Below are 25096 nucleotides of genomic sequence, written 5' to 3'. Positions count from 1 at the left end.
CTACTGTGGATACAAAGGTTGAAAATTACATTTAGTCAACTACTGTATAGAACATGAATTTTTACAATTATTGTACACTTTGTTTATGAGTGCATATTATGATAGTTCATGCTTCTACACTCCAACAGTTTCTTTTTCAGATGCAAAAAAATATAGCTACAATACAAATATTCTACCTACATGTTAATGCACCAATAATAACATCCCTATAATATACATAATGATATAGAGGGATTACTTTTAGTTTTGATACTTAAACAGATTACTCATCTGTACTTTAAGTAAGTTTTAAAGACAATATTGTAATAGAATAAGTAATAAGTATAAAGCTGTTAAAATCAATTACAACTAACCGGCGACAAAATTAAAACCAATGCAATAGCTTTATTGATCTTTACTCTACTGATGGTCGATGAAAATTGGAATGAATTGTCCTTCATTTCAGAGTGTGACGTGTTTTACTGCACTGCCAAGAATAACACTTGGGGAAGATGACATCATTATGTTCATTCGGCATGCACACTTTTTAAAGACTCTGAGTCCTCAGTTACAGCTTGTTAAGTAGTAGTTTGCAGTAAGATGATTCAGTTTCCTCCTCAGTGCCAGGTCACAGGTCAAAGTTAGTTGTAGAAAAAACAAACCTGAGGATGAACCGTCAGGGCCACGTCATAAATTTTAAACCTGGTGCTTTCTTCTCCTCTTATCTCGTTCTTATCAGTTAGCCACAAGGCCATTCTGTCCCCAGCGTGAGTAATGTGACATTATTGTTTCTGCTCTTAAAATCAACACAGCAACATTAATGAGTAATAATAAGTTGAACTTTTTATTGATTTACATTATGTTTACACATCATTTTTTATTTCTATTGAAAGTCCAGGTTATCTGGAGACAGCTTTCAGTTGAACACTGAATTACTCTGCTGTGTGATATGAACTGGGAGCCAGACATGAACAATAATTAGCGGCTGGTTTGTTGTTGTGTGATTCCAAAGTGAGATGAATGCTTTCAGAAAACACTCACATTTTTATGGACTGCGTTAGCAATCATGAACACATCAATCGAATCAACAATGTTTTGCTGTTAATGAGGCAAATTTTCCAAATATTGCTGCATTACTGTACATTTTGGACAAGAGCAGTCATAAACAAGAAGGTGAATATAATTGTGCACAGAGGGCAGGAGGGTGACACATACACATTCTGGTAAATGCTAATGTTGCTATCAAGGATGCTGTTGGCCTCATATCAGCTGGAAGCTAAAGACCACTGCAGTGGTATACTTTTCATCAACATCTCCAGCCAAGAGATTGTCAAGTTCTGCTGGGTCAGACTCAGACTGTAAACTGTCGTCCATGCAGAAAGAAAAAAACCTTCCAGCTCACACTGGGCAGGTCCATCGCTCAGAGGAGAGGATCGGAGATGACCGACATTAAAAGTCACTCAGGTTTAATGCTTGTTTGTTACCAAATAAATAAATGTCATTCATTTTTATAAAACATATACAGTGACTCCAAAAGTGCTTGCATTGTGGAGACTTGTGCGTTTCCGTGTGCAGGGTTCACTGTCTTTGTGTGTCTGTGAGGGATCCGCAAACATATTGCATGTGTGTTTATGGGGTTTTTAGTATGTGCTATCTGAGGCGTTGCCTGGGTGTGTAGTTGTCGATGATCCGGGGGCTGCAGTGGGTCATGTAGTGCAGAGCGGGGTCGGAGTAGTTGAAGGGTGGGGGGTTGTTCTGCTCCTGGATGTGGTCTGGCACCAAGTGGGGGAGGCTGGAAGAAAATACATTAGTCAATCAGAATGCAAAGGCAAACAAGAAGTTTACTGCACTTTTTCAACATTTTCTACTCAAACCAACAGAGTAATGTTCATATTATTCTTACATTTACTTTGAGGGGACGGTGTCTATAACTTGGGCCAAATGGCTCATAATATACTATTGAACAAAAGAGTGGAAGTAATATTCATTTAGCTACAATTTACCCAATTTCTCACATATTTTGCAAACGTTCATCGTCTTCACACTTGTGTATTGTAAGTGGCCCAGGGAAGTGCAGGGTTTTTGTTGCAATTTGAGCAACGCTGAGAAAAATTGAATAAACAGGTGACCAGTGCGAGGAGCAGGGCAGTGAGCCTACAGTATGTGGACAGAATTCAACGTCTTCTTCTTTGTCCTCAGGTAAACTGCAGCAGTGGTCGGCAATAATATCTGACCCGCCATATCATTATGATAATGTCAGTTTATTTATTTCACCATATCAAACTGATGCACACAATCTGTGGAGCTGATCCCCAAACAACATTCATAGAATCAAATCTTTTTTAGCAAGTTCTCTTCAAGGTAAAAGCTCAATGTTCATTTTGTTTTTACAATGCTTTATGGTGAGCAGAATTACAGAGCTTTCATTTTGAAAACTTGTGAACTTTGAACACTGAAACCGCCGACATGCTAAATTGGAATGATTTACTTGTTCAGTAAATCATTCAAACTAATATATAAGCCACACACATGCACAGCAATAAAGCTAATTAAGTTTCATTTTATGAAAAACACTAACTATAATATTTTCCTTGCAGATGAACCAGGAAGGATGAACACAAAGCTTTCTAACTTCACTCCAGCACACAAACTAATAAAAGTAACAGTAAATTGTAAAACTGTTTGAGCAGGACTCACTAATGACAAGGGATAATTCTGGAGCAGGATCTAAACAGGCAGGTGTCTATCAATTCTAAGATTTCTGTATATTTTGTACCCTATTCAGTGGATTCTTAGCTCTGACTACTGCTGACTCTAATTGTCCATCCAGCTGACAATCATCTCAAGCAATTCGTGGACATGTTTGGATGGGCAGCAGTTGTTGTGGAGCACTCAATGACTCATGAATATTCATGCCGGTTCTAGCCTAGATATTCAGAGTGTTGAAAGATGCTGAAATCTGGGGCTAAAGCTGATTCACAACATGGAGCACACATCCTGAATGCTTCTCTGGACTCCCCATGGTGTGATTTGCAGCTCAGACGCATTGTTTATCAATAATGTTGTTCTTTATGCAAATATAGATATCCTCTCTGATAATGAGGTACACACTGTGCAAACGTGTGAGCCATGAATCATTCAAGACACAATTCTAGCCAAATCATTTCTCGCAAAACATTTGTCTGCTCCTTGATTACACTCCATGTTGTGTTTAAAACGCTTTGTCTAAAATGTAGTCAAACACGCTGACATGTTGCATATATTATGAATATAGAATAGTATTTTGTTAATACAATGTTGCAGCGCCCGCATGTGATGATACATAGCTTTACAGGAACACTGGAAATGTTGCATAAACAGTTTTTTCTCCATCTCCATCATATCACATGCATCTGGGATTATTCTTTTATTATATATATATATATATATATATATATACTCTTATTCAGATCATAATCCCACAATGCAGGCACATACCACAGCCATTATTTCCATAGGGTCTAGTTTACAGATAGCAGAGAAAGCAGGCCAGTCATCAGGGGGATTATGGGTCTCTATGCCCCACTAACACCTGGCCCAGATGCCATACATCTGTAGACACACACTGGGGCCAAGGACACACGCACATTATGCTGCACTAAGTCGTGAATACACTGCTGCACACACTCACACACACAGCCATCTGCATCTGAGATGTAACCTATTTTAGAGTGAACTTCCATTCAACACGAAACATTCAGCTTTGTCATGAAATCATATGGTTGTGTGATATTTTTCATGTGATGTTGAGGTTGTGGCTGCATCATTTCAGTCTGTTCATTGTGAATGACTTATCAGTCTGTGTTGTCAAGTTAAACCCTGTCCATTTGTTTGTGTGTAAGCAAGATTACACACAAACAACTAAACAGATGTGCACAAAACTTGGTAGAATGATGTGGTATGGATCAGAGAAAAAACAGTTTTCCAGATCAGGGGCTGGATCCACTTTCCACTTTCTTTACCATTGCGATTTAGGAAGTTTTTCAACATTTTCACTGATTTCCCAGGAATCATTCACAGGTCTCAATGAAAGAAATGTCTGATATCTATCTATCTTGGCTGTATGTCTTCTACTGAGTGGCATTCTAGTGTTTTCATTGTTTTTTGATGCGTGGTGGTAGGGTGAGATATGGGCCAAGAAAGAACTAACTTCAATATGGGGTGCTTTTGATTAAATAAGCAGATACAGAATATTATTTCCCTTTCTTTGATACTGTGAGATCGGGCGTTATTAATGGATGGATACTCACTCTGAGTGCCATTCTTGTTATTCAAATATATAGTTTGACATTTTGGAAAATCAATCATCTTCATTGCTGAGAAAATTTACATATATATACATATATCAAACTAACTGGCTAAGCATCATATTAATTTTACTGACATGAGAGTTGCATCAATCTTCTCAGCTCAGAAAGCAAATAAACACATTCACTCCCTTCAGAAACTCTACCGGATGATTAAAGGAACAACCTCTGATTACCTTGTTTAGTGTATATTCTATTTACTGTTCCTTGGTGTTACCCAAGCAAAGTTTCATAACTCAGACCAAAGCTGTTAGTAGGAAGTGTCTTTGTTTAATATAGTAAGAGAGTGGGCAGTTCATCCTCCGACTGAAAAGTTAAGAAGAAGACAGTGCTGCAGCAGCAGTACAGAGGACAGGATTTAAAGCCTCCGAGCTGCTGAAAACGATTGTCTCTGGGCAGACCTACTTGACCACTGTACCTTGAAACAGTGTGTGTGTGTGTGTGTGTGTGTGTGAGAGAGAGAGATCCAGGTATTATTCATATTGTGGGGACCTAAATCTGTTTCCACATTATGCCTCCTTATATTCTGTGAGGTACTCCCCATTATGTGAATCATGACATTTTTTAAGGTTCGGGTAAGGTTACGTTTAGGGTTTGGCAAGAAGTAGCTATGGTCAAGGTTAGAATAAGGTCTCCAACAAATGAATTGTTATAAAAGTCATGGAGCCACAACGGTTTGTGTGTGTGTGTGTGTGTGTGTGTGCGTGTGTGTGCCATTGTCTGGTCATTCAATGCAGCAGTATATTTTGTGGTGACCTGCGATAAACCCTGCCTCACCCTGCCCAAAGGAGCTGCTGACCCACCTAATACACACATTTAATGTGTTACGTGTTACTTACTCTCCAGTTACAGTCTTCCTGCAGCAGCAGAAGCAGGCCAGTAGAGCCAGGAGAAGCAGCAGGAGCAGAGGGATGCCGATGCCCAGAACCAGCCCCATAACCAGGTCCCGCTCCTTGTTACTCACGTTGCCTCGCTCTGGAACCGGTCAGGCAGTGTTAAATCATGGCAAACTGTGACAAAGCCTCAGCAAATCAGTCACAAAGAAGTGAGAAGGGACAGGATGAATGTTAAAATGTCATTTTTAGATGTCTCTTATAATGCATATAACACCATTAAATGATTTTTATTAAATCTTTAAATGTTTAAATCATGACCTGCAAAATGACACTGGTTAAAGAAGTGTTTAAAAGACATTAATTCAAGTAGTAAATGTAATTTCTAGTAAATGGTTCAATGGTTCAAGGGTTCTTCAGAGTTTGTCTTTCACATGTGGAGAACTCAGCAGGAGAGAATCTCTGGAGCGTTCAGGTGAGGAGTGGCGCAGCAGGCGGAGGCAGGACGTACGATTTAATTTCACAGCAGAGATCACTCTCTCGAATCTTGTTGTCCTTAACATCTTCAACTGTGTCTTCTACATGTATGTCATTTCTATCCAGAGACCCTTGTGTTCTTTTTGGGGTTTTTTCAATTGTGCATCTGTCCAGGAGAAGCTCCGCAGAAAGTCCAGAGTCTATCCAGTGTTCAATGCAAGCAGCTTTAGGGACATTAAAAAACCTGCTGGGTGGAAATAAAGTATTCTCAGGTTCTCACCTAATACACAGGACTGGGTTTCGTCCATATCAGTGCCGTTACAGACACACCTGTAGCCTCCGTACGTGTTAGCACAGAGAGCTGGATGCACACACACCGCCTCCTTGGATGTACACTCATCCAGATCTGTAGGAGGGGACAAAGAAGCAGTTTCACCAACACCAGAGTGCTTTATACTTATACCCACAATACTATGGCAAACCGTCACAAATATGGCGTGAGCATCATTTATTAAAGTAAAACAAATTATGTTATAAACACTATTCCCACTTGCCAATTAAAGGTAATAGTTTACTAAAACTATAATATCATTGCTGTGTTTTCATTGCATCTTTTATGATAATGACCCCTACAGCAAGTAATGGCTATTTTTTTGACAAAATACCTTAAAACATGAGGAAAATAACAAAAAAATACCAATCCTTCAAAAAATAAACAAATGAATGAATAAAAAGCAAAGAATGAAATGATTGAAAATCTTACCATCAACCTCAACACCACTGATGTCATAGTGGCTGCTGACTCTGGCCAGGTAGTCTCTGATATACCAGTGAGGCGTGTCACTGGACATGTTAATACGATATTCATTTGAACCTGGTGCGGAGCTCTGTTTTTTATCCTTCTTAGTGGCGTTGTAGAATTTGTTCTGGAAACCCATCTTCAAGATGTCCACCAGCTGAGACAAGGTTAGAATTAACAGATTATTGATTTGCAAAACAGAAATGGGTTCAATCGTTTCATTGGTGATATGAGTTAATATTTAACCACAAGCACACATGCACATACACACCTGATCCAGCCCGTCAGATTTGTCCTCCGTCCAGTTCACAGAGACGTTGAACATATTTGACCCTACAGAAACACGACAGCAGAAACATCCGATTATCTTCTATTAACATACAGTATATGGACATGTTTACCATGGCATCACCAGAGGCGGGGCTGAACTATGATCTCGCATTTCGGGCCATAGACAGAGACACATGGAAGCTCTTACCTGGAGGGTTGGCAGAGGCACCTGCAGAGAAACACAAAACACATGATTCTGTCAAACACAGACTGACACACTGGCCATGTTCACTAGTGTTGAATGTAAAGCTGTCGAATCAACACGTATGATTGTGCACATACCACATCCATCCGTGTCCTTGGTGTTCTTGTATCTACAGAGGCATTCAACAGAGCCCGGCTTGTTCTTACACTCAAACTTAGCATTGGGGCAGGTCGAAAGCTCTGCACACTCGTCTATATCTACAAATACAGATGTGAGGTTAGATTACTGTAAATAAATGTATTCTTGTTCAAAGTATTGTGTCTTCAGTACCTGTGCAGTTGTATCCATTTCCTGTAAAGCCAGGCCTACACGTGCAGGTGTAGTTTTGTTTTGTGCTGCGGCAGTCGGCATCTTTGTGGCAGGGGAAGGGGTAAGGAGGGATGCACATGTCTGAGAAGCAAGAAAGAGATAAATCATACTCTGTCGGGGTAAAAAAATGTCACCACAATCTATGACCGTAAAAAAGACCTGCGAACTGAAATCATTATTGTGCCACAAACCATGCTCAAAGCACTTATATCCCTCTTTTCCATTGGAGACAGTATTCTCAGGACACTCTCCACAGGTGAACTGGTCTGGCTCTGTCATTGACTGGCACTTCACCCCTCGGAAACACGGCATTCCTTGACAAATGTCTGAAGTGTTCCCACAGAACTTCCCACTGAACCCCTTAGGACACAGGCAGCCCACCACCTAGGAGGAGGAGTAAGAATGAACAGAAAGGGCGACGGACAGTTTAATATTCAGCATATGGAGATAAGAGCTTCATAAAGCTGGAGCATACTTAATTTTTATCCCTCCCACTCGCACTTGAATGCACCAGCAAGGATTCCCTTTTTAACAGTCTCATCTTATCCTCTACTCTGTGAGTGTTGCAAAAGTCAAAACATCTTTACAAGTCTCTTGTCCTCTAAACCACATTTCTTTAAATTCAATGTGAAACATCCTCAAGTCAAGGACAGATGTAGTTGCTCAGAGGAGACGACTGTTAGCTTTTCTTAAAGAGTTGGAAGAAAACCCCCAGTGTTGACAGAATCCACAAGGTATTCAAGTTATTAGTTATTAATATTTTTTTGTATCATGAATATTCAATATATGTTAATTTCTAAATACATCCTTCTGCGTAAAATAACTTCTATAAGCACTAGATCTGCTTATTCCTGTTAACACACCACGACAGGTTTCTCAAATGTAAGCTGTTAACGTCAGGTGATGAATATATGAAAGTGTATGGAGACCGCATTCGATACAAGGGTCAACTACATTCATAGCCTCACCTGGAACTTCCCCTGCTGGTGGTTTTCGGCAATGCTGTTGTACTGGCAGGTTCCTCCATTGAGGCAGCTGCAAACCTGCAGAATCGGGGTGAACAGGGAGCTGGAGAGCTCGTCGCTAACCTTGATGGTTAGCTGGACAGGCTGCGTGCTGAGGGGAGTCCACGCCAGGTAGCCATCACCTGGAGCGGAAAACACAAAGAGTTGTATAACAGGAGGGTAAAGCCTGAACAAACAGGAACTCATTCATAAACTGCCATGAGAGGGTCATGGGGTATCTGAGGCAGTCTTCATGAGGTTCAATTTAAAAAAGAACACACATTACAACAATGCACAAGAGCATTTTCTGTAGGAAAATATCATATAAACAATAGTAACACTAGTACAATACAATAATAATACATAATAGTATTTTGTCTTGTGCGTGTCTCTTTCTGTGACCTATCCACTGACTCAGCTCTGAAATATCCCATCTGGTGAAAGAGTGCACTGCTGCTCATCATCCCACTGACAAATGTCAACAGTAACGTCATCTGCAATGGTGATGGATGAAAGGAGGGAGGCCTCCTTGTTAAGACTCAAGCAAGTGTCTTTTTTAGTTTGTGCGTGTGTGTGTGTGTGTGTGTGTGTGTGTGTGTGTGTGTGTGTGTGTGTGTGTGTGTGTGTGTGTGTGTGTGTGTGTGTGTGTGTGTGTGTGCGTGTGTTTGTCTCACCACTGCTAATGGAAGCTCCTGGAGGCCTGGGGTAGAGCATGGAGAAGGTGATGGGGTCTCCGTTGGGATCCTGAGCAACAATCTGAATGTTGACAGTAGAATTGACCTTGCTGTGGATCACTGTGGGTTCTGTCACTATGGGAGGCATGTTACCTGCCAGACACACCACATCAAATTAACACAGGTCAGTGATGGAAACTCAAAAACCTTTCCATAATCATGCAGACAGTTTACCATAGATCAGAGCCAGATTTTGGAATTGCTTCTTGGCTTCCAGAGTCTGCAGGCCCATGTCAGAGGTGCCTGATGCTAGAGTGTCGTGGACACACATCATGCTGCCTTTGCAGGTTTTTCTCAGCTCCTCCACCTCAGCAGGACTGACGCTCTCCAGCAGGTGCTCAGTGGAGACATGCTTCAGTGGAACCATTGGAGGCGGAGAGAACAACAGGCTCTCTGGGACTGGGACTGCCCCTAGAAACACAAACACACACACACACATGGAAACAAAAATGAGGACAGATGTGGGTAGAGACAAGTGTTGCTGTGAAAACAAGCTGCCTATCAAACAGTCCTGGAGGGAAGTGTAATGTGAAGCTGGAGCTGCAATTTTCAGTTGGCATTTTGGGTGAAACCAGACATGTGACTTAGTTGTTGATCTGTATAAAGTAAGGCAACTACAAATTCAGCATAATGACTCCAAACATAGGTGTGGATGTTTCAGACATGGTAGGTTTGTAATATCAAGGCCCTGAAAACGGCAAAGCTGTGACTATGTGGTAGAAGAGACAGTATGGGCGAGGTCTTGATCTGAAAACTCTCCACTAATTTCATAATCCAGACAGTTTCTGTATCACACAGTATATTTAAAGGACTAATGTGTAGGCTTTAGTGACATCTAGAGGTAAGGTTGCAGACTGCAGTCAACTGAGTACTCTCTCTTATACCTCCCTACCTGAAGCCATTTTAAGACATGAGCTTTCTGCCTTTCAAACATGCATAACACAGCGGGAGGTTCTCTGCCTGGTGCAGCAGACAGAGGCCGGAAGTGATGTATTAACTCCGCTTATCACCACAAACTCTCTCGGCACATTTGTCGCTGTATTACTGTTTAGCATATACATATACTTTAGCATACTGTAACATATATTTATTCACTGTTTAGCATATACATATACTTTAGCATACTGTAACATATATTTATTCACTGTTTAGCATATACATATACTTTAGCATCTGTGACATATATTTATTCACTGTTTAGCATATACATATACTTTAGCATCTGTAACATATTTATTCACTGTTTAGCATATACATATACTTTAGCATCTGTAACATATATTTATTCACTGTTTAAGCACTTCTGGTTGGATGCAAACTGCATTTGGTTGCTTTGTACTTGTGACATGTGCAATGACAATAAAGTTGAGTCTAATCCAATGTAATCTATTCTACATGTATGGCTCAGCTTTTTCATCAGGAGATATTTGTTTTCTTTTTGTTTTTTTCATTTTTGTGTCTGTCGAGCATCATCAACCCTCAGAAAACTACCTGGCTCTTTACTTGCTGAATGTGTTCCTTTTGTTCACCAGCTAGTTGCCAACTTTCCCCATCTGTTGTGTGGCACTGGACAGGTAGTAGGTTGTAGCAGCTGTAGGTTTAGGAGTTTTTTTCTCTCTTGATTTGTCACTACAAACCACTCCTGACACGTTACCCATAGTAATCTGATCCACTGTTATTGCACAAATATTGAGCATCTTATTAAACAGCTATATAAGATGACAAAAAGAACTCCAGTTCAAGATCTAATCCAGCCAACCAGCTACTGCTTCTGTCTTGCAGCTAAAGGTTAAGAAGAAGAAAGCAGCTCAATTTACGCCTGACATGGCATTGAAGCCAGGGATTCTGCTGTGGATGACAGTGCTCAGAGAGGACCGGATGGCAGAAGTCAAGCTCCAGGTATTAAGATTTGAGGCAGCGAGTAAGCCTGACTGTGAATTAGTGGTGATACAAGTAAATAGAATAAGTGTATGCATCCAGATTCTACTCACAGGACAAGCCAAAGGGATGCAGTCTCTCCTCTGTGGGGGGGTTGAGGTCCGCTGATGGTTGGAGCCTGCCATCTGACATGAGGAAATCATCAGAGCGGTTGGAGCTCCACAGGCCCATGAGACCCACGGTGCGGTTGTAGAAGGTCTGAGGAACCCCCACCATGGCCGCCAGCTGATTGTGGCCTGCAACCCGCCATACAACCACATGGAGACCACCAGCATACAAGGCTGCACAGCGGTTCACTGACATGCAGCGCACGGCAAAGTCCTTCACACCCATGTGCACGACACCTGAAAGGATGGTAATGACATGTTTACCATATGTTGAAGACAACAGCTTTTAGGTCTTATGTAGATATTTGTGTTTTCTGTAATTGTATTATAATTTAAAGTACAGGATTGATGTGTGAGGTTATAATTACCAACTGTTACTGGGATTTCAACATTATCCACAAAAATCTGGAGTCCTTCTTGTTTCTTTGCACATCTCCATTCAATCTGTAGATGACACATCAGCTGGGTTAGACAAATGTGTTTCACGAATATTATCTATATATATTGCTTAAACAGCTGCATGTAAAACTAGATTGTACTGGCTTTAAAGACTAGATGTGTACAACTATTATACATGTGTACAAGTCTAAAGTACTGTCTTTGGCTTTTATATAAAACTGCACACATATCCTACTAAATATATATTTATATATATATATTTTAAATTAGTAAATTGGTTTATTGTTAAATTCTTTTACTTTTTTGATACACAACTACATTTTTATCTCTATCTCTACATAAAAAGAAATTCCAGTGTTTTCCCTGCAGACAGACAAACATCCTGACCTTGCCGATGCCCTGGTGGAAGGCAGCCATGCGAACCACCACTGGGACTTCAATGAGCCCCTTTGCGTCTGTGTGTAGTTTGTCAGTCTGTCCTTGCAGGGTGAAGATATTAGAGCCGGTGGTGGAGGAAAGACGCACGATCACAAACTCTCCCAGGGCCTTGAAGGAGTATTCTGTATCATCGAAGGTGATGAAATGGAGGCTGCCAAACACCATCGCTGCAAGCGAAACACAGCAAATCAAGGTTTTCTGGGGTCATCATTAAAAATTCATTATACTACTTCAGATAAAGGTGCAGGTTTTCTTTTAAACAAGCACTCAACAAATATTTTCTTATAAAGAAATAGAAGTAGGAGTAATCACTTTTTTGATTAGACTATAATGAAATATACTTGTTTTTTAATTAAATTCTGGCACTCATAACTTGTCCTTATTAGATATTATTTAAAAAATCTTTAAGAGTTGCCACAGATATGTCATCTCAGTTTTCTCATACTGACCCCCACTCTCAGTATGTAAAGTCTACACAACGTCCAGCACACTTACAATAAAAAACGACTATATACTGTAGAACTGTTTGAGGAGGAATAATTCTGAAGGACAAACACATAGTAAATATAACTGATTGCTGCATGTGCTCTGCTGCTTTTAACTTGCTTTGTATTTATTGTCCCTCACCTACACCCTGTGTTGCCTTCATGCCTGGGCTGCAGCCGTCATGGCTGGCCCAGCTGTAACCTTGGCAACGGTCCAGTGGTCTCTTGTTGAGGTACAGGTGACACAGAGGAGAGTCAATACAACACCACTGGAATGGAAGGAGATCTCCATCTGATGAGAGAAGTTTGATTAAATTGAGAGGTCAGACAGACTGTCCTGGAAGTAGAAGGTTGCAGGTTTGATCCCCGCTCTGTCTTGAGCAAGGCACTTATATCTTACAGACGCTAAATTTCCTTGTGTTTATAATGCATCTCAACTTGTTACTTTTGTCTGCTTTGCTGCTGTGCAATGGCAAATTTCCCCATAGTGGGACTGATAAAGGGTCATCTAATTATTATGTTCTTAGTCAACTTCAAATGAGCTGTCATGACTTTTTGGGGCAGATCCCTACAAACACTTAATTTAAATTATTCCCAAGTGAATTATATACTGCAATATACTGAGATCATTAACTGGCACTTAAAATCCTATGGTGCATTTGTCTAAAACTCCAGAATCATTGTATTACCGATATGTTTCTGTACGCTGTGTTTGGAGAAGTAGCGTTCATTGTACCCAGCCAACAGGGGACCTTCTGGTTCATACACACATCTTTTCCCTGAGCCATGTCTGTTGGTCAGGACTGACTGAAAGATGTGTCCCGCTGCACCCCCCCACCGCTGATCCCTCAGCTTCTTCACCCTTAAGCTCGGATCAGTCGTATCCTGCAGGAACGACAGGTCCTCCAGAGCCTGGGTTCGGGTGCAGGGACAAGAAGACAGCTCCTTTGTCCACTCAGCAGGGTCAGGCTCCTTCATTGCCCATGCCTGGCATTTGATTTTGGGATCCACGTCTGACCCTGCTGGTTCTGTCAAATCATACACCAGCTGACCCAACTGCCCCAGGGTCCCTTTCACCTGCTGGGGCCGGTATCTGCCTCCAGGTCCAAACAGGTTTTCTGGGGGAACAGTTGGTTCCTTGAAAGACGACTTTCCATTTGTGTAGCCAATGACAGCATTGTGATATTGCCTCTGGCCAGGACCCCAGTGCATGTCCCCATATCGCAGAAGAGCAAAGGAACGTGCGCCATCCGTGGTCAAGATGCACTGGAAAGTGTTAGTCTGAAAACAATAAATCAGAACTGCTTTTAAGATACTGTACGAATTATAACATTGTTGTTCATGAACATTAAGACATTTGTGACATACAATAGACAGGTGGCAGCAAATATCAAGACACTGCATTGAAGACCTTTAGGATGAAACAACCCCAAGATGGCACCAAAGTTAAACAAAAGAGCGTTTCATTCATGACTGATCTGAGCTGACGGTTAAAGGTTCAGTGTGTAAGATTCAGGTGAAAGGAATTTATGGCAGGAATTGAATATAAAATAATCCTAGTGATGTTTTCACTGGAGTGTTTCATCTAAATTGTATGAATTGTTGTTTACTTTACCAGAGAATGGGCCCTTTATATTTAAAAGCTTTATATTTACATGGAGGGGGGGTCCTCTCTGTGGAGGCCGCCATGTTTTTTACTGTCATCATCCAAACTGGACAAACCTTTTGAGTTTTCATGACAACGGAAGTTCACCACAGATTCTGTTACATGTTAGGAAGGGGAAGGTGAGATGAGGAGTATCGAGCTGCAACATAACACTTACCCTCTAGATATCACTAAATTCTACACACTGAACCTTTAAAGTTCAAACATTGCACATGACAACAGCATTTAAAGTATACAAGCATGACAGCAGAGAGTGACACTCCCTATTGCATCACACTCTTCATCCAGACTGGTACAAAAGAGAGTTCAGATCTAGATAAAGCCTCTGTCAGATATGTTTTAGATGAGATTCAATGCAGTGTTGTGAAGCCTTTTTTACTTGTTTGTTCTTCTTACTGTGGACACCTATAGGGGACTATATAACAATTGTGATACAAACTTGAAAAATAAGAAGCAATTCCATTACAAATGTTCATATACAATGTTGATTGTTATTGATTTTTTATTATATTTGTTATTTATGATTTCATATTTTTTTGTGTTACATGAGTATAAACTGAAATTAAATTGTAATAATCAAATTTGCCTTGTTCACATAATCAGTGTGCATTAAGACTAAGGTGAAAATAAAAAACACTGTTCTATGATTTTAAAAGTCACTCGCCCTCTAAAGAGGACAATATTTAAGAGTTGATTGAAGTCTGATCATTTAAATGGCAATAAAAACATTTTCTAATGAGCAACTACCAATACTGCTCTTGTTCTGCCTTGGCAATTAGGAATTACATTCAAACTGGTAACACTCTTTACTCAGAGTAGCATTGGTTAAATTTCTACAGGGTGAATTCTTATGCTCCTAGGTCCTGGCTGCTTTCCATTGAAAATCAGGTTCAGGTGTTCCACCTCCAGAGAAACATTTTCATCCTAAAGCCTGGTGCACACTAGAGGATTTTCAACTCCTGACTGTTTTTAAATACATGGGAGACCACAGACATATTAACAGATATAACCAATTTTTAATCCTATAATCATCACAATGCACACCCTAGATTGATTTGGCCACACACTTGCTTGTTTGTGGGAGACGGTTTCACAGTGGCTATTCAAAAGACTTTAAAATCTCACAGAAACTCATAAGACTCTTCTTTTTTTCTTTTTATGGCGGTTGGCAAACAACTTTTAGGTGCATAATGTGTGTGTTTATATGAATATTTAAAATGCTAATTAGAAATTCCAATTTTCTTTTTAAGTTTACATTGTCATTTGAACTATGGCCCAGATAAGCCTCCATACCTTCCAGTTCATCATTAATACTATGTACCAGGATTGTGCACATACACAAATAAATGTGTTTATATAAAAAGAATCTGGAAAAAAGACAGGATCCATTGCATATTTAAACGTTTTCATGAGTGAAAAAGATCTTTACCTCTGAGAGGTTGAACTTCTGGTAGGAGACGGGCAACACATGGTCCCAGGTGATTTTGAGGATCCACGCTGGAGTAAAAGGAGGCTTAGTTCTCTGAACCTCAAACTTTGTTACTTCATATGTTGTACGATTAAACACTATCTGGGAGTAGACGTCTGACATATCCTTCTTATCGTATTCCTGAGAGAAAGAGTAATATCCATTACAAATAGTAGAATATAGTTATTAAGTCATTAGATATGAATGGGCAGCTTGTTTTGCAGATCACAACTTTATGACTTTGTATTTGATTTTAATTCCTTTTAAATGAAAAAACAAACAGAAATTCTGGTCTTACTCCACGAGACTTGACCCCTGATGGCATCTAACCTGATAGAGCAGTTGTCCGTAACCACTGGCGAGGTCAGCATCATCCCAGAAGGCTGCCAACAGAGCCACATTCATATTATCAGGGAAACCACTGGCAAAAGGAGTAGGGAACAGGTACTGTTCATTCTCAGCAACAGTTTGAAACTGGACAAAGCCATTGTCAGAAAACTGGGAAAGAGAGAGATGGCATTAAGCAGTTATTAAAAATGTCAACCATAATCTTCTGTCATTCCTTCATTTCATTATTAGATCCAGGTGCATTATTGCTGTTCTAGGAGGAGTGTAAGCCCCATAAGAGTCACATATTCTATTGGGAGCATTATGTTGCCATTGCAGACTGTAGTAATTCATGTCAAGTATGCGTATCATTGTCTTCATAAAATCAGACTCATGAAGGTTATGCTGTATCATGATGTTGTGAAAAATAACATGTTTTCATTTCTGCTCACAGAATATGTCAAAACTTGTATTGGACAGCTCGTCCAGAGTCAAAGAGGAATATTTCTTGGTGTAGAATCAGCATTTTTAAAGGATCTCTAAATATTTTGAGGAACAGGACATTTATAAATACATTCCATTAATTGAATATAACATTGTAAGGCAACTTTGTAACCTCAGGCTGTGGGATACTTTTAGTATTGTAGGGAATTGAGCTGAGAAACTCACATAAACCCTGTCGTACAATTTTCCCATAAAGGGGAATCCCATCGGTGGTGTGATATATGGTGAATTTCCATCTTCTGTGTCCATCTTTACACCTTTATCACCGACCTCTGGTCCAAAGGGGAAAAGGTTGCTCTCTATTGGGGAAGCACAGAAATTAAATAAGGATTGCTACATTTTATTGTCATCAACCAAACTAACCAAATAAAAATATAAAATTCACAATGTATACACACAGCAGTCTGCTGATATATTAAATAGATGATGTGTTATATGAAGGCTAAGCTGCTGTTGAGCGATATGTTCACTCTACTTACCCTAATTATGTTTTAACTGATATATTGAAAGATTTTTTCCTTTAAGTGACACTTATAATTTCAAATTTAACTAGCTGTACATTGTGTTTCTCAATAAACAAAAAAATTTGAGATGCAAGATCACCTGACAACAATGATGTGTAATTAGAGAAATGCTGATCAACATAGTCATAGAAAAGGGTGTGTCATACATGAGCAAAAACAGACAGACTACGATTATCAACAGAGGTGAAAAACAAAGACATTGCAAACCCTCTCGAGCCATTGTTGTTGCTGTGCACCATGTGCCGCTCTTGGGACAGGTACAGGTAAAAGACCCTGGCAGGTTGGTACAAGATATTGTCACTGGGCATGTCGTTGGTGACACACATTCATCAAAGTCCACACATCCTTCTTCTCCATGACCATTATCTTTGGTTGTATTCCATCCATGACTGCATGAGCATTTGAAACCTCCAGCATGGTTGGAACAGGTGGCAGCAGGGTGACACAACTGTCCATTATCCTGCTGGCATTCATCAACGTCTACACACAGGGGCCCCATACTCATGAAGCCGGCTATACAAACACATACAAATGACCCAGGGGTGTTGTGACAGCGGGCAAGAGGATGGCAAGGTTTGGTCAAGGCAACGCATTCATTCACATCTTTGCACCAGGAGCCATTCCCAGCAAATCCCAGAGGGCAGTGGCATGAAAAGGAACCAGGGGTGTTCCAGCACCTTGCCAAGTGGTGGCACGGTGAATGCTCACATTCGTTGGTGTCGACACATGCTTGTTTCTCCTCATGGTATCCCATGGGACAAGAGCAGTTGTATGTTCCGGGAAGGTTGGTACACACCTGGTCAAAGCGGCACGTGGTGTTGTCCTTGCATTCGTCAATATCCTCACACCCCAGGCTATTGGGTTTGTACCCAAGAGAACACAGACAAAAGAAGGAGCCTGCTATATTGTTACACAATGAGTTCTCCGGGCATTGGGTGTCATCTGGCTTGAAACACTCATCCACATCATGACATTCTGTACCATTCAGAAAAAAACCCACATTACAGGGGCAGAGGTAAGACCCTGGGATGTTGACACATGTAGAATGGGGCTGACACACTGAGGAGTTGAAAGAGTCTGAGCATTCATCTACATCTACACACTCTGTCCCATTACTCCAGAATCCTTGAATGCATTCGCAGTAATAGGACCCAATGGCATTGATACATGTCCCATTGTTGCAAAGCTCCTCCAGCTCAGTGTCATTGCATTCATCGATGTCCACACACAAGTCATCTAAACTGGAAAATCCAGCATCACAAAGACACAGGTAACCACCATCGGTATTGATGCATGTGCTATGCTCAGGGCAGGTGGAATTATCTAGACACTCGTCGATATCCTCACAGTCAGTGTTGTTTCCTTGGTATCCTTCCCAGCACTCACAGACAGAAAATCCAATGGTATTTAGGCAGTTGGAGAAATTAGGGCACTGGATAAGGCCAAGGACGCATTCATCTATGTCCAAACACAAGGAGCTGTTGCTTGAGAAACCTGGGTCGCATGTACATTCATAGCCCCCATCTATGTTAGTACAAGCACTGTATTCAGGGCAGGTGTAGTTCCCTGTCACACATTCATCTATGTCCTGACAGTGTGTCCCGTTGTTTTCAAAGCCTTCCCAGCAGTCACAGAAAAAGGAACCATCAGTGTTGAAGCAGTGGGAGAAGGCAAGGCAGACTTCACCTTGTGAACGCTCACATTCGTTTACATCCCTGCAATCTGTGCCACTTCCTTCATAACCATCTTTGCACCTACAATAGAAGGAACCCTGGTACGGTTCACACTCAGCGAGGCGGTGGCAGGTGCTACTGGCATTCAGGCAAATATCTTCACTCACACAGGTGCCACTGTTGTACACCAAATCCAAAACACATGTACATGCGTAGGAACCAAGGGTGTTGCTGCACGTCATGTTCCTGCTACAGGTTGTATTCAACTGACATTCATCCACATCCTCACAAACGAAGCCATCACCATGGTATCCATCCTGGCACTGGCAGATGTAGGAGCCGTTTGAGTTGAGACAGAAAGCCTGGGCACTGCAGTTGTGTGGCAGGGAGGAACTCTTGTCACACTCGTTTACATCCTGGCAGTCAAAGCCATTGCCCTCCATGCCAGGTGGACAGGCACAGTAGAAAGATCCACGCGTGTTAGTGCAGCTGGCAACCGGATGGCATCCTCCATTTTGGATTTGGCACTCATCAAAGTCTATAATTTATCCAAAATGGGACAGTGTCAGAGTAACAGCCCCAAATGAAGCTAAAAGAAAGCTCAGACAGTCCACTTATTGGGGCAAAAATCCAATTGGCATTATAAATGTTAACAATTAGAATTTGAAGCTTACCAGAGCAGTTCCTCCCATCACCTGTGAAGCCGCTCAGACAGAAGCAGGAATAGTTGCCTATTGTGTTGACACACTGGGCAAACTCACTACACTCCTGCTGCCCTGTCTCACACTCGTTCAAATCTAGGAAGGTAATGGACAAATGGGGAGGGAGGGAGAAAGAGAGGGAGATCATTAGTATTAACAGTGTCTCAGAGGGACGTCAAGTAGAAGAGTTAATGATTTCTGTGAACTGTTTAAGCTAAGTTTTACAGATATACTTTTTACTTAGAAGTGAGGTAGCAAATGTCTAGGTTTGGTGGCTATGGACAGAAAGGAAAAGGGATTTTTGTAAAAAGGTATCCTCATTATCATGGTTCTTTTGTATCAGTTTGAAATGTTTGGAAACTTAATGAGTTGGAGCCAGGAGAAGTGGGTGATGTGTCTCCACCTATGTTGGAATGAATATCATCTGTTTTTCTCCCAAATTTACAGCAGTGTTATAAACTTTTTAATTGAAAGCCCAATCGATAAGTTGATTAATAAGTCTGTACTCTCAGTTTGACTGAATGAGTTCTTAACACATGCACTGGCATCATATTTATAGTAAGCACTAAATATTTTTGACTATAATAATACAAATTCAAATTTCTGCACAGAATTATTATGTTTAGGGCTGTTTCACATTATTCCAGGGGTCTAGAATTTGACAACATGAACACTTATTAATTTGAAAATAAGAATAAACTGTATTTTACCGACACATCCTGTTGCATTGAGGGTGTAGCCATTTCTGCAGACACAGGAAAATGATCCAGGGATATTCACACACTCAGTTTCATTTTCTGGACAAATGTTTTCCCTCTGGCATTCATCTATGTCCGAACACGTCAGCCCATTACCCACATAGCCCAGGTCACAAACACACTGATATCCAGCGGGTGACTGGTGGCACAGACCATGTTTATGGCAGGCAGGGTCACACAATGGACTGGGTGGCACGCAAGTGTCATTGAAGGCCACTGTACCATTCAAACATGAGCAGACATGATCACCAGGGGAGTTGATACACTTTGAGAAGGCTGGACAGATGGTATCAGAAAGGGTGCACTCGTCCACATCCTGACAGGAGAAGCCATCACCATTGAAACCTTGCTGACAAGAGCAGTAGAAGTCTCCTATAGAGTTGGTACATAGTGCCTGTGGGTGGCATGTACCCACCACAGAACACTCATCAATATCCTTACACTGGGTGCCATTTGCTGCAAAACCTCGCTTGCAGGTGCAAATGTGTGACCCAACAGTATTGAGGCATGTGGCATTGATATGGCAAGGGTTGTCTTTGCACTCATCCATGTCAACACAGTCCATGTTGTTGGCAGGACGATAGTAACCAATACGGCAGGGGCACTCGTATGATCCATCAATGTTCTTGCACTCTTCATTCACTCCACATGGATTCTTCTGTTCCTTACACTCATTAATATCCTGGCAAAGAGTCCGGTTAACCAAGAGAAAACCTGACAGGCACAGGCAAGAGAAGGAACCCAGGTTGTTGACACATGTAGCCTGGTTTCTGCAACCTCCATTCTCCACCAGACACTCATCCACATCATTGCACTGGATCACCCCATCGCCAGAATATCCCACTTGGCAGGTGCAGTTGTAGGAGCCAGGAAGGTTAATGCAAAGGGCATTTGAGTGGCACTGTTTAGCCAAGGAGCATTCATCCACATCCACGCAGATCAAGCCATTTCCTCTGTACCCTGGATAACACTCACAAGAGAAGGAGCCAGGTGAATTAATGCAGGCTGCATAGGGACTGCATCGGCCCACCGCACACTCATCCACATCATTGCACTTGGAGTCATTGAAGATGAAGCCACTGCCACAGTCACAGAAATATGATCCACCAGTGTTGACACAGGTAGTGGTAGAAGGACAGATGTTGGGTGTTGCACACTCATTAATATCGTCACACAGTCGCCCATCTCCGATGAAACCTGCTGGACAGGCACACTCATAAGTCCCCAGCCTATTGATGCAGATAGCTTTGGGATCGCATTGATTGTTTTCATTGCATTCATTTACATCAGCGCACCTCAGCCCATTTCCAACAAAACCGCTCTTACAGGTACACTGATATGATCCCATGCTGTTTATACACTCTGCGTATAAACTGCAGGTGTTACTTGCACATTCGTCAATGTCCACACAGTTTTTCCCGTTACTTTCAAAGCCATTGCTGCATGTGCAGGAGTAAGTGCCTGGTTGATTTTTACAACCTTTGTAGCCAAGTGAGGAAGAACAAACGTAAGGAGTCTCTGAACATTCATCTATGTCAAGACACAGGTAGTTTCCGTTGCCCTTATAGCCAGTATTACAGGTACACATATAGGACCCTGGGGTGTTGGTGCATGTGGCATTCCAATGGCAGGTCCTTGAGTTAGTGCATTCATTAATATCAGTACACTGGAAGCCGTTGCCTGTGAAGCCATCTTTACACCGGCACTGTCGCCCTCCCTCAAAGTTAGTGCAGAGAGCACTGGCATGACAACCTCCATTTTCTTTTTGGCACTCATTGAGGTCCTGGCAGTTGGTGCCATCTCCAACATATCCACTGATGCAGACACAGCTGTAGCTGCCCAGAGTGTTGTTGCAGCGGGACTTTGCGTGACAATTATGCAGGCCGCTGAGACATTCATCAATGTCATTGCACAGGATACCATTGCCCTGGTAGCCCATGTTGCACACACAGGTGAAGTTGTTGCTGGCCTTCAGACACACGGCCTGAGGGTGGCACTTGCTGCCTGCTGCCTCACAGTCCTCCAGGTCAGCGACTGCAAAGAACAAGGATAAGAGAAAATAGTATGAAAGATACATTTTTCAACAAAATTGTATGAGTTAAATGTTAAAAAGAGTACATGTTCTGTTCTTCTGTCTGTATATTGAGTAAAAACTGTATTAATTGTTAAACTGAAGGTACCTGCACTGCAGTATTCCAGCACTGCCACTAGACTTATCAGCCACAGGAGTGGAAACCTGTGAGAGTAAAGAAAAGAAATTCATGAGAATTTGTCATTACGCTTTTGAGTAATAATAAATTGCTATCTGTTCAGTTGTTGTAGAATTATACTGAAAAGACTGAAACATTCAGTCAGTGTTAATTTAAGGAAACATTTCTTTTTTTGAGCATTTAGTGGTGTCACACAAAGTCTCTAATGTTATCAACATACAACCATGAAGCCTTTGAAAACATTTGGGGAAAAAGTACAAAAATTTTAAAAAAAATCATAATAGTGATGGTTCAGAGTTTACACAGGCCACGGACACACACCAATCAGCCACAACATTAAAGCTCTTACCTGTTTTATGTTGTGGTTGATATGTGTAAAGTTCTGATTTGAGTGTGTGTTACCTTGTTTACTGTATTTACAGCCTACTTTCATCCTACTGGAACAATGGTGGGGTGTCTATAGTTACAGTTGGTTTAGCACAGTTAAACCTGTCTTACCCTCACTCAACACCCAAAGAGGTCATTTCCCATCATACTGCTCTGTCTTATCCAACACTGCAATTCATTCCTTCCAGATAAAGTTTCAAAATGGGAATAATATTTTCTCAGTTTTAGTCCATTCAACAGCACGTTTGTTTCATTTCAAAGCATAATTTTCTCAACTTTATAGGTTTTCTATTAAATAGATTCTGGAATAAAATATTGTTTCGTGTGTAGTTTCTTTGTTAAATTCCTCAAAATTCTATTTCATGTCAAGATGAATGAAAGATATCCCAGAGTTCCTATGGGTCTTTTATACCCTGAGGTACATGTTCACTATTCAACCTCACATCAATCCAAACTATGCAGTTTGATAATCATCACAATGATGGTGTGTCTAACCCAACACAAACAGGGGCTCTGATTGAAAATGTCTTTCCCTCTGATCTACATCAGGTCCCATCCATTTGTCCCAATGGCTCAGAGATTTAGTCCATGTTTGTTCTGATTGGATTACAATCTATATGTCAATATTCACTCTAGGCTACACAGTGCTATTGTCTGTGTCTCAGGGGAAGGTTATGGATGGACACTGAGAGTGCTGAGGCAGACTTCCATTATATAAATGCAAGACTGTCGACTTTGAATCACACTGAGCCTCCCTGAGGAACTGGGACAAAGACAGTATTTACGTATGACAGCCGCCATAATCTCCATTCTCCATGTATAGCCATGTGAAATGTGAGCAAATGATTACTGTCTCAGTCCACTGGGAGTCTGAAAGGTCATTCGTCTTTACTTTCGCCTTTTTACAATTTTATTGTTTTCCATGTTGCTCTTCCACACGCAGCTTTTCCCTGAACAGAACTTATCAGTCATTCATTCTTTACCTAAACACACCCATCAGTCATAAAATTAAAACCTGATTGAATCTTGTAAATCCAGGCGGAGTATTAAAACATGTTTTGTAGTTTTAATTATTTTCAAGGACTGAATCAATAAATACACTGATCAGTTGCCTGTTAATCTTAATTGTCTGCTAAGACAGATTTTTGTAAATGTGCTTATTCACTTTTTAAGTTAACACAGTAAATTAACAATTACATACTTAAATTGACAATGGAAAAATATGACTAATATTACAAAAATGTATTCATATCTTCTTTTGTTTACTATTCAAATATTTATGATAGTATGTCAACAACAGAAACAATCACATCAGAAAAACAAAATTCAAAGTTGACAAAGTTTGTCATGAACTAATTCATATCACAATGAATGAACTTCTTTGTGTCCACATGAAACCTTGTTTAATCTTTTAAAACAGATCAAATTTCAACAAAAATATCAAGAAATATAACATTTGTGTTCAGGGTCACATTAAATGGATTAATGATAACTTCTCAAATAAGCTATGAGCCATATTTGGCCGATTCTACCAATAACATAAATAAGAAAGACATAAAAAGAAACGTCCGGAAGCAGAGATTTTCACTTACTGCATATTTCCCCTGGTGGGCTTTGAATCTTTCTTGGGGGAGAAAGTGCGGACTCCCCTCTTCTGGATCTCTCTCCTTCTCTTCGTCTTTCTTCCGCAGAGTGGAACCTCTGTCATCAAGCAGCATCTTCCATTTCCTTCTTCTCCACCTCCGTCTTCATTCCTCCACCCCTGGGACCCGGGACAATGGCCCACCTCACCATACCATGCACTGCCCTGACATCTTAAACCTCTGGGAAGGGGAACACCCATATTCCCCTGCTTATGTGTCAGCTCTCACACAATAAATGGACCTCTCCCCTAAGGCCCTTATTTGTCCTCTTCACTGTCGACAAGAAGACAGGACACCCAAATGTCTTTCATACACCTGTTTATGTGAGGAGAAAGAGATTTGGAGCTACCCAGTATTTAACTTTGTGATTTTGTTCCGTGTTTGATATCAGTTTCTAGTCAATAAGTATATTAAAAACATTTGGATCATATTACAATCCCCAATGACACCAGCAGAATAGTTGAATCAAACTATTTAGACCCATTTTGTCATGAACTGTACTAAATGCTGCCAATCTTTTTTTCTGTTTTATTTATGTGGTAAAGTATCAGTCCATGCTAACTGAACTGACTTGACTCCTACATTCTGTGCTAAGAATAGTATAATCATTCATCCATTGATGACATGAATGCCAAATTCCAAACTGTATTTTTTTGTGAATGTTTTTCAATATTGTTGAAACTTCTGTCTGTTCTGTGACTCTCTTTTCCTCACTCTTATTGAGGACAGAGGATGTTGCAATCACAATTTGCCCCATAGGGCTTAACAAGGTGTTAAGCCCTATGGGGCAAATTGGAATTGGAATGGAAATATTTAAATTACAATGCAGTATTAGGGCTATTTGCATGGAAA

General features: G+C 40.8%; 1 protein-coding gene across 2 annotated transcripts; it reads right to left on the bottom strand.

The window, feature by feature from the left end:
• Window positions 1-524: 524 nt before the first annotated feature.
• On the bottom strand, window positions 525-24896 carry LOC138413686 (fibrillin-2). Of its 2 annotated transcripts, XM_069539086.1 has the most exons (25): window positions 24194-24896; window positions 22185-22240; window positions 19957-22038; window positions 19220-19342; window positions 17080-19083; window positions 16514-16647; window positions 15848-16015; window positions 15479-15658; window positions 13073-13664; window positions 12526-12675; window positions 11848-12065; window positions 11430-11505; window positions 11008-11298; window positions 9191-9427; window positions 8957-9109; window positions 8247-8425; window positions 7470-7662; window positions 7240-7359; window positions 7047-7166; window positions 6913-6933; window positions 6706-6767; window positions 6399-6591; window positions 5916-6041; window positions 5165-5300; window positions 525-1771 (listed from the first exon to the last, which is right to left on the bottom strand). In XM_069539086.1, exons 1-25 carry the CDS (start codon window positions 24442-24444, stop codon window positions 1630-1632), a joined length of 8007 nt encoding a protein of 2668 aa, XP_069395187.1. In that variant the 5' UTR covers window positions 24445-24896; the 3' UTR covers window positions 525-1629. The 2 variants fall into 2 exon arrangements, with proteins under 2 accessions (XP_069395187.1, XP_069395188.1); XM_069539087.1 differs by lacking the exon at window positions 17080-19083 and having other exon boundaries at window positions 527-1771; window positions 24194-24891.
• Between the last annotated feature and the right edge of the window lie 200 nt (window positions 24897-25096).

The sequence above is a fragment of the Paralichthys olivaceus genome, chromosome 14, assembly GCF_024713975.1.
Source record: "Paralichthys olivaceus isolate ysfri-2021 chromosome 14, ASM2471397v2, whole genome shotgun sequence".
In the NCBI taxonomy this organism is placed as follows: domain Eukaryota; kingdom Metazoa; phylum Chordata; class Actinopteri; order Pleuronectiformes; family Paralichthyidae; genus Paralichthys; species Paralichthys olivaceus.
The sequence above is the reverse complement of the archived record's forward strand: the minus strand, read 5'-3'. Positions and strand labels throughout refer to the sequence as shown.

Bases quoted from the DNA above. Each gene is read 5' to 3' on its own strand.
- LOC138413686 (XM_069539086.1), bottom strand. From the start codon at position 24,444: ATGGGTGTTCCCCTTCCCAGAGGTTTAAGATGTCAGGGCAGTGCATGG. The intron at 16,648-17,079 runs GTTTGCAATGTC...CTTCCCCAATAG, and splicing joins AACAACAATGGCTCGAGAGG to AGAGCAACCTTTTCCCCTTT. The intron at 7,360-7,469 runs GTTTGTGGCACA...CTTGCTTCTCAG, and splicing joins ATATAAGTGCTTTGAGCATG to ACATGTGCATCCCTCCTTAC.